This window comes from Salarias fasciatus, chromosome 19 (assembly GCF_902148845.1).
Source record: "Salarias fasciatus chromosome 19, fSalaFa1.1, whole genome shotgun sequence".
Lineage (NCBI taxonomy): Eukaryota > Metazoa > Chordata > Actinopteri > Blenniiformes > Blenniidae > Salarias > Salarias fasciatus.
Genome location: NC_043763.1, coordinates 25,585,475 through 25,599,482, shown reverse-complemented (window position 1 = coordinate 25,599,482; position 14,008 = coordinate 25,585,475). Strand labels below are relative to the sequence as shown.

The 14,008-nt window shown below is 54.4% G+C and overlaps 1 protein-coding gene across 1 annotated transcript in view; it reads right to left on the bottom strand.

The window, feature by feature from the left end:
- Nucleotides 1–14,008, bottom strand: part of atrn (attractin) — a 76,974-nt gene that overhangs the window by 47,586 nt on the left and 15,380 nt on the right. The window contains exons 8-19 of the mRNA XM_030116390.1: nucleotides 12,761–13,010; nucleotides 12,249–12,432; nucleotides 12,018–12,172; nucleotides 9,537–9,621; nucleotides 6,184–6,401; nucleotides 5,629–5,750; nucleotides 3,560–3,698; nucleotides 2,890–3,071; nucleotides 1,084–1,303; nucleotides 828–1,013; nucleotides 506–751; nucleotides 102–239 (exon numbers count right to left, since the gene is read on the bottom strand). Coding sequence (XP_029972250.1) covers nucleotides 102–239; nucleotides 506–751; nucleotides 828–1,013; nucleotides 1,084–1,303; nucleotides 2,890–3,071; nucleotides 3,560–3,698; nucleotides 5,629–5,750; nucleotides 6,184–6,401; nucleotides 9,537–9,621; nucleotides 12,018–12,172; nucleotides 12,249–12,432; nucleotides 12,761–13,010 — 2,125 coding nt within the window. The remainder of the gene's footprint in view (nucleotides 1–101; nucleotides 240–505; nucleotides 752–827; nucleotides 1,014–1,083; nucleotides 1,304–2,889; nucleotides 3,072–3,559; nucleotides 3,699–5,628; nucleotides 5,751–6,183; nucleotides 6,402–9,536; nucleotides 9,622–12,017; nucleotides 12,173–12,248; nucleotides 12,433–12,760; nucleotides 13,011–14,008) is intronic.

The window sequence follows — 14,008 nt, the reverse complement described above, 5'->3', positions numbered from 1 at the left end:
GATGATGATCCGTCTACGGCAGCAGTGAGGGTGTGGAGGCCGACGCAGGGCGACCCCGACAGGAGGAGGAGGAGGAGGAGGGAGGGATGAAGGACACTCACGCTGGCAGCTGCCGCCGTTGGTGGGGTCGCCGTAGAAACCGGAGATGCAGCTCTCGCAGTGCCGGCCGGTGGTCAGGTCCTCACACTTCTCACACACGCTGTCGTTGACACACTGACTGTGACCGTTACACTGACAGGCTGCGGGAGAGGAAACACACACACACACACACACACACACACACACACACACCAGAATACACACACACGTCAACACACACACAGTCCCTGCAGCTCAGACCTGGACTCTAACCTGCTTCTAGCAACAAATCATCCTGAAGCTCCAGAAAGAAGTGAGGCGAGCAGAGAATCATGGGAGATTGATGACATCATCAAAAATGGCCAGCTCCCTGCCTCTGGGATGAGACGCAGTCGATCCTGCAGCGGGGGGGGGGGGGGGGGGTTACCTGGGCAGTGGATGAAGGACCAGTTGTACTTGGCCTCGCTGGGACACATGCTGGCGTTGAGGGCGGGCTGCGGACTGGCGGGCAGGCCGGGCAGGGTGGACGGCGCCGGGACCGAGGTCTGGAAGGGTCCCCGGTACGAGCCCTCGATGCACTGGCCTCTGCCCGTGTTGCTGGGGTCGGTGCACCACCCGCAGCCGGGCTGGTCCAAGCACTGTCCGCAGGTCCGATACCCGGAGCAGTTCTCCGCTGCGCGGGAGCGAGACGGGAAATGAGGCATCCAGAACATTTTCAGCCAAAGCATCAGGAGGGGGGCGGCGCTCACGGGGACAGGTGTTCATGGTGTACCACTCCATGCACTGGCCGAAGGGGAAGGACGCCACGTAGGCGTTGGAGTCGACGCACTGCTTCATGTTGCTGCACCACATGCACTCCGAGCTGCTGCTGGTGCACTCGCTGCAGGTGGCCCGCATGGCGCACGGCGTGCGGCACTGCTTGGCGCTGTGGTTGGCTGGAGGGGAGGGGGCGCGTTAGCGACGGCAGGCGGAGGCGGGGGGAGGGGGAGGAGGGGCGGCGCTCACCTGGCCGCTCACACAGGCTGCCGTTCACCGGGCTGATGCAGGTCTGCGCCTTCAGGCCGCTGGACGCCGCCTCCGCCAGGTAGCCGCAGAAGCCGGCGTCGCTCGGCTCGCCGGGCAGCCACTGCAGCGACGTGTTGGTGAACGGAGACATGTCCTCCCAGCACCAGTACGACACGTTGATCTTCCTCAGGCCCACCCAGGGCGTCACCGTGGCTTTGTACTGCCACACACACAGACACACACAGACACACACACACACACACACAGTTTCTTTGGACATTCTACAGCAGAAGCTGATTCTAAGGTGAACACTGTTAAACACACGCATGTCCAGTCACCTTCATTTCAAAGCTTTCTGTTTGTTAATTTCCTTGAAGTTGCTGTCGTGTTTCTCATGATGAAATATTTCTTCTCCGCAGCTACATTTTCAGCCCTGCAGCAGTTTACTGAGTCAGTAATAACAAGTCAGTGATGTTGGGAAAATGAGTCGTAGATTTATTGTATAAATCTGTGAACCTGTGTCCACTTCCATGGAAATAAAATGATCTCTCTCTCTCTCTCTCTCTCTCTCTCTCTTTCCACTGTGGGAGACCAATAGTCAGAACACCAGAACCCTGGACCAAGATCCTGTCTCTGAGGGGGACCAGAGCCGGTCTTGAGGGATCGCTGACAGAACATCAATCAGCTGATCCATTGAGACAGCCTGGATTCAATGGGTTCAGTTCTAATTGGGCATCAAACAAAACAGCTGCTCCACTGATTAATGGAGGAACCCGGACCCAGTGGGTGGAAGGTTTACTGAACCCGGGTTCTACCATGTGGAACCAGCTCCCAGCTCTGATCCTTCTCTCGTTCCAATGTAATCTCATTGTATTGCTACATGTCACTGATGATTGTTCCTCTTGTAGCCTCTGTACCCTGAGTTTATATATGAACTGTATGTAGATACAAGAACCTGTCTGTCCTGTCTCCTTCTCCCTCTGTCCCCTCACCCCAAACGGGACAGCAGGAAGACCACCTCTGAGCCTGGTTCTGCAGGGTTCTTCCTGTTAAAAGGGAGTTTTTCCTTTCCACAGTGGCTGATGCTGCTCATGTGGATCTGTTGGGTTTCTCTGTAAAAGTGTCTAGAAACCACCATGTTGTAACTGGCACTTCATAAATAAAGCTGAATTGAATTGAATTGAATAATTATCAGAAAGCTGCAGAGAAACTATAGCAGCTGGGTCAGTAGTGCAGTACCACTTTGGGCCAGAGGGTGGTACAGTGAGTCTATGAGAGAGAGAGAGAGAGAGAGAGAGAGTGGCTCATTACCGCCACCCAGTGGACAGAGTTCATCAGACTCATCAGGCCTCAGCGTTTCCTCCACCTTCTACATTCCTCTGCAGGAAAGTCAGTGAAGCGTCTGTGCTGCAGTCGAACAGGAAGTGAGGTTCTTATTGCACGGTCTGTTGTCATCTTTCACTTTCAACACTCTTAAAGAAAAAAAATAAATCCCGTCACGACTCGGCGTCTGAAAGGTGACGAAAATCGATTCCACCAAGCTTTGGATTTCCTTTCAGCAACTTTGCTCCGTTTTTATGTAACAGAGACGGAAACATGAGAGACTGAGCGAGCAGCGGCTCCAGACCGGAGCCGGGACAGATCGAGGAGGACCAGACTGGACCTGGTCCAGACTACATCAGACTCAGTGGAGAAGCCGGACTGCTGGTTCTCCCTCTGTTTTCTCTCTCTGTCTCATGTCTTCAGCGTCCTCCCCCCTGCTGAGCCCAGAGACTCCGTCTCCCGGGGGGACGTCAGTCTTCTTACCACCACACTCATGATCTGCAGCTCCTTCAGGACGAAGTCCACCTTCTTCTGGCTGGTGAGGGACGCCAGCACGGCGTTGTGGCTCCTGCAGGCCAGCTTGGCGTTGTCGTACGAGTCCTTGGCCGTGATGAACTTCAGGCAGGAGTTCCCCACCAGGTGCCAGCTCTCCCCGCACACGTTCTCTGCAGCGGAGAGAGCAGCGGTTCAAACCTCTGATCTGCTGACAGCCGGGCGCCGCAGGCTTCGACTCAGGAATATTCCTTTGAGGTCTGATGTGGTGAAAACAGCCAGAAATGACACATAATTCACTGAATCTCACTTTTCTCTTTCTGCATTTCAGAAACAGACTTCTCTTTCAGTTCAGTTTTATTTAAATACTCTGAAATCCTCTTTCAACTGTTTCCTGTCAGGTAAAGTTTTTGTGATTTGAAACTGCGATTGCTTTGATCAGGCTTTTTCTTCTCACAACTCCGCGGTACTTCAACATTTCACCACAAGGTGGCAGAGCTGGGACTGACTGGCGGCAGACCGGAACCAGCGACCGGTGAGCGGCGGTTCCACCGTCCGTCAGCAAACTGTGCAAATGCTGGAACGACCTGAAAGAGCCGACGGTCCACCGTGTTTCGACAGACGGGACGAACTGAGACCCCTCGGGATCGAACCCGGTTACCTGGCAGCGAGATGCACTCCTGGTTCCGCGGTTCCCACTGGCAGTTCTGGTCCACGGCGCAGCTCTTGCAGCTGGTCTTCTTGTTGCAGACGTAGGAAGGGTTGTCTTTGGGGCAGAGGTCGAACTCCGCTATCGGCCCCTGAAAGAAGAGCGAGGACGCTCAGACGGCGGGATGATCAGGCGCTACGCTGCAGCAGAGACGACGACGTGCACGCACACGTGCACGATGAAGGGGGGATAACCAAAGCCTCACCACAGTGAGGTCTGGATGAGCTGGACGTCACGGATCAAGCTCCAGTCGGGGTTCTCTATTAGCTTTGTGGCTCAGCTGGTTTTCTGACTCTGATTATTAAAACCTCTACTTAATAAAACCTCTACACTGGATAGTTTCATGAATCCTCAAGCAACCCTGCTTGGAAAGACAATAAGTAGAATAAAGTTTTCCCACATTTTAGGATCCAGCTCCGCCTCCGTCATGATCACGGCGCTGGACTGGAGGCCCAGACGGGTTCTAGTGTTCCACCAACAGGCGTCTGCGCAACATGCAGACGGAAGCAACCTTTAGTACCAAAAAATATAAATTATTGAGGGAATAGGCAGGTGGAGCCGCAACCATGAAGATCACAGGATTCAAGGTTCAACTGGGATTTGGACAGCAAATAAAATATAAGGACCAGCATGTTTGTTTTTTTAGATTTTGGGCCAACAAAACTATTTCTCAGTGGCAAATGGTGTTTCCTTTTTTTTTTTTTTTTTTTTCTAAGGACTCCGATCGCGGCTCTGAGGGTTCGGATGGCGGCTCTGAGGGTTCGGACGGCGGCTCTGAGGGTTCGGATGGCGGCTCTGAGGGTTCGGATCGGATGGCGGCTCTGAGGGTTCGGATGGCGGCTCTGAGGGTTCGGATGGCGGCTCTGAGGGTTCGGACGGTGGCTCTGAGGGTTCGGACGGCGGCTCTGAGGGTTTCGGACGGCGGCTCTGAGGGTTCGGACGGCGGCTCTGAGGGTTCGGACGGCGGCTCTGAGGGTTCGGATCGTGGCTCTGAGGGTTCGGATGGCGGCTCTGAGGGTTCGGACGGCGGCTCTGAGGGTTCGGATGGCGGCTCTGAGGGTTCGGACGGTGGCTCTGAGGGTTCGGACGGCGGCTCTGAGGGTTCGGACGGCGGCTCTGAGGGTTCGGATCGGATGGCGGCTCTGAGGGTTCGGATGGCGGCTCTGAGGGTTCGGATGGCGGCTCTGAGGGTTCGGACGGTGGCTCTGAGGGTTCGGACGGCGGCTCTGAGGGTTCGGACGGCGGCTCTGAGGGTTCGGACGGCGGCTCTGAGGGTTCGGACGGCGGCTCTGAGGGTTCGGATCGCGGCTCTGAGGGTTCGGATGGCGGCTCTGAGGGTTCGGACGGCGGCTCTGAGGGTTCGGATGGCGGCTCTGAGGGTTCGGACGGTGGCTCTGAGGGTTCGGACGGCGGCTCTGAGGGTTCGGACGGCGGCTCTGAGGGTTCGGACGGCGGCTCTGAGGGTTCGGATCGTGGCTCTGAGGGTTCGGATGGCGGCTCTGAGGACTCGGACGGCGGCTCTGAGGACTCGGATGGCGGCTCTGAGGGTTCGGACGGCGGCTCTGAGGGTTCGGACGGCGGCTCTGAGGGTTCGGACGGCGGCTCTGAGGGTTCGGATGGCGGCTCTGAGGGTTCGGATCGGATGGCGGCTCTGAGGGTTCGGATCGGATGGCGGCTCTGAGGGTTCGGACGGCGGCTCTGAGGGTTCGGACGGCGGCTCTGAGGGTTCGGATGGCGGCTCTGAGGGTTCGGACGGCGGCTCTGAGGGTTCGGACGGCGGCTCTGAGGGTTCGGATGGCGGCTCTGAGGGTTCGGACGGCGGCTCTGAGGGTTCGGATGGCGGCTCTGAGGGTTCGGACGGCGGCTCTGAGGGTTCGGATGGCGGCTCTGAGGGTTCGGACGGCGGCTCTGAGGGTTCGGACGGCGGCTCTGAGGGTTCGGATGGCGGCTCTGAGGGTTCGGACGGCGGCTCTGAGGGTTCGGATGGCGGCTCTGAGGGTTCGGATGGCGCTCCTGCTCACCGCGGCCGACGTGCAGTTGCTCCCCAGGGAGACGCACTGGACCGAGCACCACTGGCAGCCGTTGGTGTTGGCCGTGCAGCTGTAGCAGTCGGTGTACTGGTCGCAGCGCTCGGCGTCCACGTCTGGAGGACGGAGACACACACAGTGATCAGCACACACACACCAAACCAGCTTCACACACGTTCAGGGAGAACATGCAAACTTCCTTCTGACGCCCGGCAGACTCAATGTGACCATTCCTCATTCCTCCTGAAGACGCTGGAGGCTTTAAGTTTCATCTGCAGGTCGACAGGATGTTCTGGATTCCTGATGCTTCCGGAACTTTTCTGCCACTCAGCAGCTTTTGGGTTTTCATCTGAGCCTGAAGGATTTTCCAGGATTGAATCTTCATCTTCCGGCTCTGCTGCGGAGGCCGAGACCCGAGAAAAGAGACGGCGTCGATCTGAGGAGGATGGATCAGCTGTTCCTCCTCAGGAAGGACGTGACGCCCAGAGAGAGAGAAGTCTGCAGGAACAGGCAGTGCGGGGGAGGGGGGAGGACGGCGGAGGGACCTACATGATCTGGCGGTGCAGGACGGCGGCGGAGGCTCGGCGGCGCCGCCGTCTCCCTCCCAGGGCAGGCAGGCGGCGGCGGTGGCGTTCCACACGCAGTGGACGCCCGGCCAGGTCTGGCCGCAGGACGCGGCGCTGGAGAAGGCGGAGCAGCTGGGAGCCGTGTAGAGCAGGACGTCGCTCAGCAGCAGGCTGTTGAAGCCGCCGAACACGAACATGACGCTGCAACCAAACAGGAAGCAGACCGGAACGTCACAGGAAGCAGGAAACAGGACGCAGACCGGAACGTCACAGGAAGCAGACCAGGAACGAAACAGGAAGCAGGAAACAGGAAGCACACCAGGAACGAAACAGGAAGCAGGAAGCAGACCAGGAACAAAACAGGAAGCGAGAAGGGTCCAGCTGCAGACCGCAGGTCCTACAAAACACGCCATGGTGGCAAGTATAGCGGAAGTGAAGACGTGGGGGAATCATGTCATCATCCCTAACCCTGACCGTCACAGTGGGCGTGTTTTGTGGCGTTACATGAGTCTGCAGCTGGATATACTTCCAGGAAGCAGACCAGGAACAAAACAGGAAGCAGGAAACAGGAAGCAGACCAGGAACATCATCTGGCGTCAACAAGCTCCAAAAGAAAAAATGTTTCAAACCGACATTTCTTTTTATTTTTTACTTTGAGTTTGATCCTTAACCGTTGACATTTTCATCAGTTTTGTTTTCTGAGATCAGGACTGAGTCCAGACCAGGTGGACCAGCTTTATTCATTTGCCTTTAGTGTTTTTATCTTTGAAATAATTAAATCAAATTTAATAAAGTGAATCTCTTTAGCTGATTGAAACTAATGGAAGTTTGATCAAAGTACATGAATTAATATCTGGAGTTAAACGTTGACCACGCTTTCACTGATTGGACGGTTTCCTCAGAGCGGCAGGCTGAACTCCGCCTGGAGTGAAGGGACCTGATCCCTGGATGGTATCAAACCTCGCCGTCAGACCAGTCTGGAAAAACACCCACAATGCAACAGCTGGAGCTCACAGCAGAAGGTTTGGTGGAAACTGGGTTGATGTTGAGACTGGACTCGTTTTACCGGTCCGACCTTCTGAGGATGGAACCAGGAGGAATGTGGCTGCTGGACTGACACAGAGTTCAGAATGGTTCTGGAGGGTCTGGAGGATTCTGGGTGGTTCCAGAGGGTCTGAAGGGTCAGAAGGGTTCTGGAGGGTTCTGGATGGCTCTAGGGGGTCTGAAGGGTCCCGAGGCTCTGCAGGTACTGAGTGTCTGCAGTCGGCGGCTCAGCAGCCTCACTGTTCTGTTCAGGAATCATTTGTTTCCTTTAATAAAGTTTTTTTTCCCCCCTCTCTCTTTCAGCTGCAGCAACGACGCAGCGGAACTTCAAACAGCAGCCGGAGTTTCTCTGAACATCAGTTTGTTTCATTTTGTTGAAATCCAGTTGTAATTTTCTTTCTGTTGACAAGAGTGAAGAAGACGGATCCTTCAAACAGACAGCCGGAGTGAGAAATGAGACGGACGATCTGCTGATCCGAGCTCCGGGGTGGGGGTGGGGGGGGTGGGGGGGGGGGGGGGGGGGTTTGGGGGGGCTCCTCACAGTCAACACGCTGTGTTGGTGATGGACGGCCAGGATTTCACACAGTTTGATAAAAACAAACGTCTGTCTGGTTCAAACAGTCACGTCCACAGCCTGAAGACATGAGACGAGGACCGGGACCAGAGACAGACGCTGACAGACGCCTCCTGACCCACGTCTTCTCTCATCAACACCAGGGTGCATCATGGGAAATCACTTTAACAATGCTAAGCTCGCTGCTACGTGTCACAGACCGGGCGTTCAGTCTCGTGCAGACGCATCAGCTGCTCGGCCGCCGAACACTTCAACAAAACTCAATCCATCGTCCTCCAGACGACAGAGCATAACCAAGTCTCCACACTTTACAGTGTTTAGCATCAAATTATAAAATCATAAAGTTTATTGGAAAAGTGGCAATAAACATTCATGTTTCATGATATTTATAAAACATCTTACATTTTTTTAAAAGAGAATCAAATTTAAATAAACGGTGAAATGTGAGATATAATCCAGATCTGATCTGAAAGTCAACCTGCGGCGTCGTCCTCTGACTCCCATCAGGAGCGAACCGAAGTGGAGGATTCAGTGGAGCAGAGAGCCGATCGGTGTTAATATCTGACGCTACAGCAGGACGGAGGGTTTAATCTGAAGGCGTCTCGCTCTGCTGGCGCTGCACATTACACTGAAGCACGACTCAGCGTTTTCAGCCTCCCGTCTCCATCGATTCCCCGCCATGAAAAGGCTTCTCGTCACTCGTCCTGCTCGCTTTCCGTCAGACTGACGGGTTTTCACCGTGGAGTCAGACGGACGGTTTCATCCTCAAATCAACAAACTCCGACCGGAGAGAACAGAAAGCTTCAGCCTCAACACTGCAGCCGAGAGCCGATCAGACCCGAGTCTCACTGCAACCATCAGTTCACGGATTCTATTCATTAAACTACTGTTTCCGTCATGATTGAAGACATTTTTCACAAAAAACAGGAATGAAATCAGTCTTTTTCACTGCCTTTCAAGCCTTGTCGATGAGCAAATATCAGATTTAACGGCATGAAAAGCAGCATTTAGGTTGCATTTACTCAACATCGTTTCAAGAGAAAATCGTTGTTCCGTTTTCGTTTTGGGAAAGTTCGGCGTTTGGACGGCACGAGGTTTGTTTCCATGGAGACGGAGACGGAGTGTTTTCCAAAAGCTGCATTTCAGTGGCTTTTCGAGCTGGCGTCACGTAAACAGATCAAAACAACAAGACCAACCAAAGTTCAGCCTTTTCGATGCATTCAGGGACTGTTGGAGGTGTAGGAGTTTTGGAAATCACACTGTGTGAAACTTCCTTAACAATTTAAAAACTGGGGGGAAAACGTAATCAATGATTTTAATTCATTGTTTTTGTCATAAAACTGATAGAAACCAAACCAGATGTGAAAGCATTCGATATGAGCCATCATCAGTTTCAGCTTGAAATCTTCCTCTTGTGTTTATTCGAATGTATTTTCCTTCCTGCTGAAGAAGACGTGGGGTTTACGGAAAGTTCAGGAAACATGTGGTCATGAATAAAAGAAGCAGAAAAACTAATGTAATGTAAGAAATGTGCGGCGAGCAGAGGAATCAGCTCCGGTTCACACGTGAGGCAGATCTGCAGCGAGCATGTCTGACTGCAGCAAGACTCACGTTCACATTACTTTAATTCCCCGAGGGAATCATCCAAGATTTAGAGGAAGAGGAAGAGGAAGAGGAGGAGAGGGAGGAGGAAGAGGAGGGAGGAGGAGGAGGGTTACCCGTCGCTGAAGACCGCCGAGTGTCCGAATCGGTTGATGTCGTGGAAGAGATCCGGTCGAGGAAGAACCGTCCACTCGTCACAGGCTGCAGAGAGAAGAGAGGTCAAGAGGTCAAACCGCTGACCGGGTCTCTCATCAAACCTCAGCAGTAGACAGAGACACGCCTCCTTCACTTCCTGTCCATCGGAGCCTAAAGGCTCCTCCCAGCTCTCCTCGCTGCCTGTCTACAGACGGCGTCGGACCTGAACTCGGTCGGCGGACGTGATTCCATAAACCAGAGCTCCTCGAACCAGGATCCGGTCTCTGGGTTCTCCGGCCAGGTGAGAGAACGTCGATTCACTGGAAGCTGATGTGAAGAATCGTGTGTTTGGGAGGCGACGTCTGCTGTTTAAACTCTAACATCAGCAAAACACAACCGTCAGACAGAGCCCAGCGCTGATCCACAGGTCCACACTGCCCCCTGCTGGCCCTGCTGGGGGCTGCCGTGGCCTGGAAACGGCCCCCGGTGTGCAGATTGATTACAGCTCCCAGCAGTGTCGGACCGGACGGCCCTAAATCCTCCGCTCTAATTGGGTTCACGTTGTTAAGGAGGGACAATTAGTCCTCCACACGAGGCCGTCTCCACTGTGATTACCAGACAATTACCCCGAGAGGGGGCAACTGACAGACCCCACAGCTGCTGGGTGGGGGGGTGGGGGGTCGATCTGTCCAATTACAACATTACATAAGGAGGAGCGGAAGAAGAGGAAGAGGGGGAGGAGGAAGAGGATGATTAAGAGGAGAGAAAGCGGGGCGGGGGGTTCAGCTGCACTCTGCACAATTACAAAATCATGTGGGAAGAAGAAGAAGAAGGAGAAGAAGAAGAAGAAGAAGGAGTTGAAGAAGAAGTAGAGAATAAAGAAGAGGAGAAGGAAGAAATTCCAATAAAAAGTTTAGGACAATGTGTTTGAACACAGTTTATATTATTTTTTAGATGGTTATCTTTGCTGGTTTGAACCTGCTTGGCAATGGCTAGAGGCTACCTGGTTAGCATTAGCTGATAGCTACATGTTTAGCCAGCAGCATTAGCTGATCTGTGAAACATGCTCCCATCGCAGTTTTTAACCTAAAGCTTTCCATCAGTGGTGAACGACGCCTGTAAACTTTCACAAACACGAACCAAACAGCTAAAATCAGCTCGACTCTGAGTCTGGAAAACACTGAACGTTTTCAACGTGACGGCTTCGCTCACGTATTTCCACTCTGCTGGAAACGTTGAGGAATTTTCCAGGTGCAGTGGTTTCATGATGGAGGGAGATGAACAGACCGACAGACGAGGGACTCCTTCCAGTCAGGATCTGCATTTCTCACCAACAAACTGGCTGCAGAGCGACGGAGGAGGCTGTAATCTGGCTTCCTGTCAGTCATGCGGGTAATGGCGCGGAGGAGCGGCGTGTCCCGGGGATGTGCCGGGGCCGCCGGCGGCCTCGGGGGAGCCTCTCCTCCCGGTAATGAGCAGCTCGTGACAGCACCGCAGAGCGAAGCCAGCTCCGTTTACAAGGCTGTTTACAGGCAGTTAGCAAAATGAGGATGAGTTCCGCCGCCGCCGAGCGAGCTGCCATCAGGACACACGCCAGAGAGCTTTAACTGGAGTGACTGCGAGGGGGGAGGAGGACGGCAGCCGGATGAATTCAGGATGGATCCACGCCGACTCCACAGGATGGAGTATCGACTGACACCAGAACCAGCCTGACACTTTATCTTTCTCCTCTGTGTAGTTAATAAAAACAAAACAAGATTCCGTCAATAATCTAATAAACTACCATGAAATCGCAGCGTCTCCACCAGAGTGAGAGAACAAGACAAGTTACACGTCTTCTCCAGGCTCTCACACAAAAACCCTGGGATTCCCGCCTGAGTTACCCCACAAAAGATGGAATAAAGAGAAATAAATCAGCCGGTGTTTCAGATTGACTGGGTTCCCTGTTACCTGGTGACCCACTTCCTTGAGTGTAAAACAGACATTAGAATCTTTCCTGTGAACGCCGTTCAACCACATTCACTCTCTTCTGTGCGTCTTTTTAACACCTGCTGTCAGGAGCAGAGACGACGGACGGCGAGCCGGGAGCCTCTTACGTTTTCCCGCCATCGCTTCGGCGCCTGAACGCGCCACAGAAGGTTCTTCAGTCTTCTGTGAATCAACTGAATGATTTTGTTCTTCAGTTGTGTTTAAAGCGGAGAGATTCTCTTTTAAAGGACTTTTTAAGACTGAGCTGCTGCTTCTCTGTTGATGTGAAAATAAAGGCAGGACTGCCCTCTGGTGGCAGGAGGTGGGATTGCTTTCTGTGTACATGTGTTTTTATCCAGTATGAACACATGAAAGAGGTTATGAGAAACGATGTCTTCTGTTTAACAGTCTACTGTCCGAGATGGGAGGGAGCTCCGCTATGCTCAGGGAGAACATGCAACACAGACCAGGGACCGTGGGAGAGCGTGACTGACCCAGGCTGTAGGCCAGAAAGTCGGAGGAGAAGCACTTGGCGCCGTGGCTCATGGACGTGTCGTTGTGCGTGTTCCCTCCAAACACCAGCATGCTGCCGCTGACGATCACCGCCGTGTGGAGGTACCGGAAGAAGCCGCTGTCTCTCAGCACCGTCCTGCCGGCCGCAGAGGGAACCGTCAGAGTCAGAGCAGAAAGGTTCAGGTGTGGCGGAACAGGAAGTGCGCGCTCACCACTTCCTCTTGTCCACGTCCAGCTTGTACAGGTCGCCCGCCAGGCCGTACTTGTTGGCGCTGAAGGCCTTGTAGCCTCCGTGGATGTAGATGGCCCTGGTCCCGGGATCGAACACGCTGCTGTGGCCGTAGCCGCCCTGCACCAGAGCGCCGTCCGTGGAAACCACGCTCCACGAGTTCTTGGCTGGGAAACGACAAGCAGACACAGGTCAGAGGTCACATGATGACCAGGCAGCGCTGCAGGGGTTCAAACAGAGACACCGACACTGGGGAGGACAGTGGAGAAGAGGATGAGGAAGAGGAGGAAGAGGAGCTGCAGGAGGAGGAAAATAAAGATCTGAGGATTATTAGTCATCTAACCCCTCCCCCCCGCGCACCGGCCGACCCCTGACCCCCCCCGGACCAGCCGACCCCCCTGACCCCCCCCGGACCCGGCCGACCCCCTGACCCCCCCCGGACCGGCCGACCCCTGACCCCCCCCGGACCGGCCGACCCCTGACCCCTCCACCTACCCAGGTTGTACTCCTGCACGTGGCTGACGTAGCCGTACAGAGGACAGTGCCCGAACAGCACCAGCATGACGGCGCCGCCCCCCTCCTGCAGGGGGGGCACCATGTGGGCGGAGTGCCCCACCACGGCGTACTGCTCCTTGACCCGGGGACTCAGCAGGACCCAGGTCTGGTTCTGGATGTGGAAGACCCAGAGCTGGCTGGACACGTTCCCCGTGGAGTCGATCTTCCCGCCGTACATGTAGATCTTTCCCTGGAGGAGAGCGGAGGGAGCGTGAGGCGGGCAGACCGGCTTAGACCGGACCAGATGACCTCCAGCAGCTGGGTCACATGACCTCCAGCACCCGGGTCACATGACCTCCAGCACCCGGTCACAGGCCCAGAACCCCCTTTTGAACCAAGAGTCACGAATCGTATAATAATTTAAAAATAGGTTAAATGTTTATTCAGGTCTCGGGCTGTGAAGGCTTCATGGAGCCGCTGCAGAGGGACTGAAGAGCCACATGTGGCTCCAGAGCCACAGGTTGAACACCCCTGCTCTGGATGGTTCTCTGGAGGAGCGGCTGTCGACGTTTACTGAGCTCAGTGTTCAGTCTCTGTGCCTTGCTTCAGTTCGTCAGTACAGCAGTAAATGAAGCTCTGCGTGTTTAAGGTAAGAGGAGACAAACCCGACGTTTTTGTTTCTGCACTCCAGGAGGCTCTGCAGTATCATCCCAGACTAACTCATGATTCTGAGTCGGATTCGTCTATCAGAGTCTCGGGTTCGGGCTGCACGCCCACAGTCACAGACCGGGATGGATTCGGCTCGTTTCTGCACCTTCGACGTGTTTCTGAGGTTTATTATTCCACCTGCAGCTCCTGAGGAAGCTGCTGCTCCTCTGCAGCTCGTCAAAACCCGCAGAGAGAAGAGCTCCAGACGGCGGGTGAGAAAGAGGAACGGATCTCTGTCAGGATTTCACTGCTGCTTCTCTTAGATAGATTAGCATTCGCTGTTTTAACGTGGTTTACAGTAAATGGAAGAGCGACGTCAACACAGCTGAGTGTATGAAGGAGTGAAAACGGCTGATGAAAGCAGTGATGAAGAGGATGTGATCCAGTCTGAGCTCCTGCTCCACCTGCAGGTCTGGACTGTGGCCTCTTGAGATCGAATCAGTACCAACCTCAAGGCTGGTTAAACAAACAACGCTCGTACTTCCACAGAATGCTAGCTGCATTAGCCACAGTCGGGCTAACGTGACACTGCTGACCGGA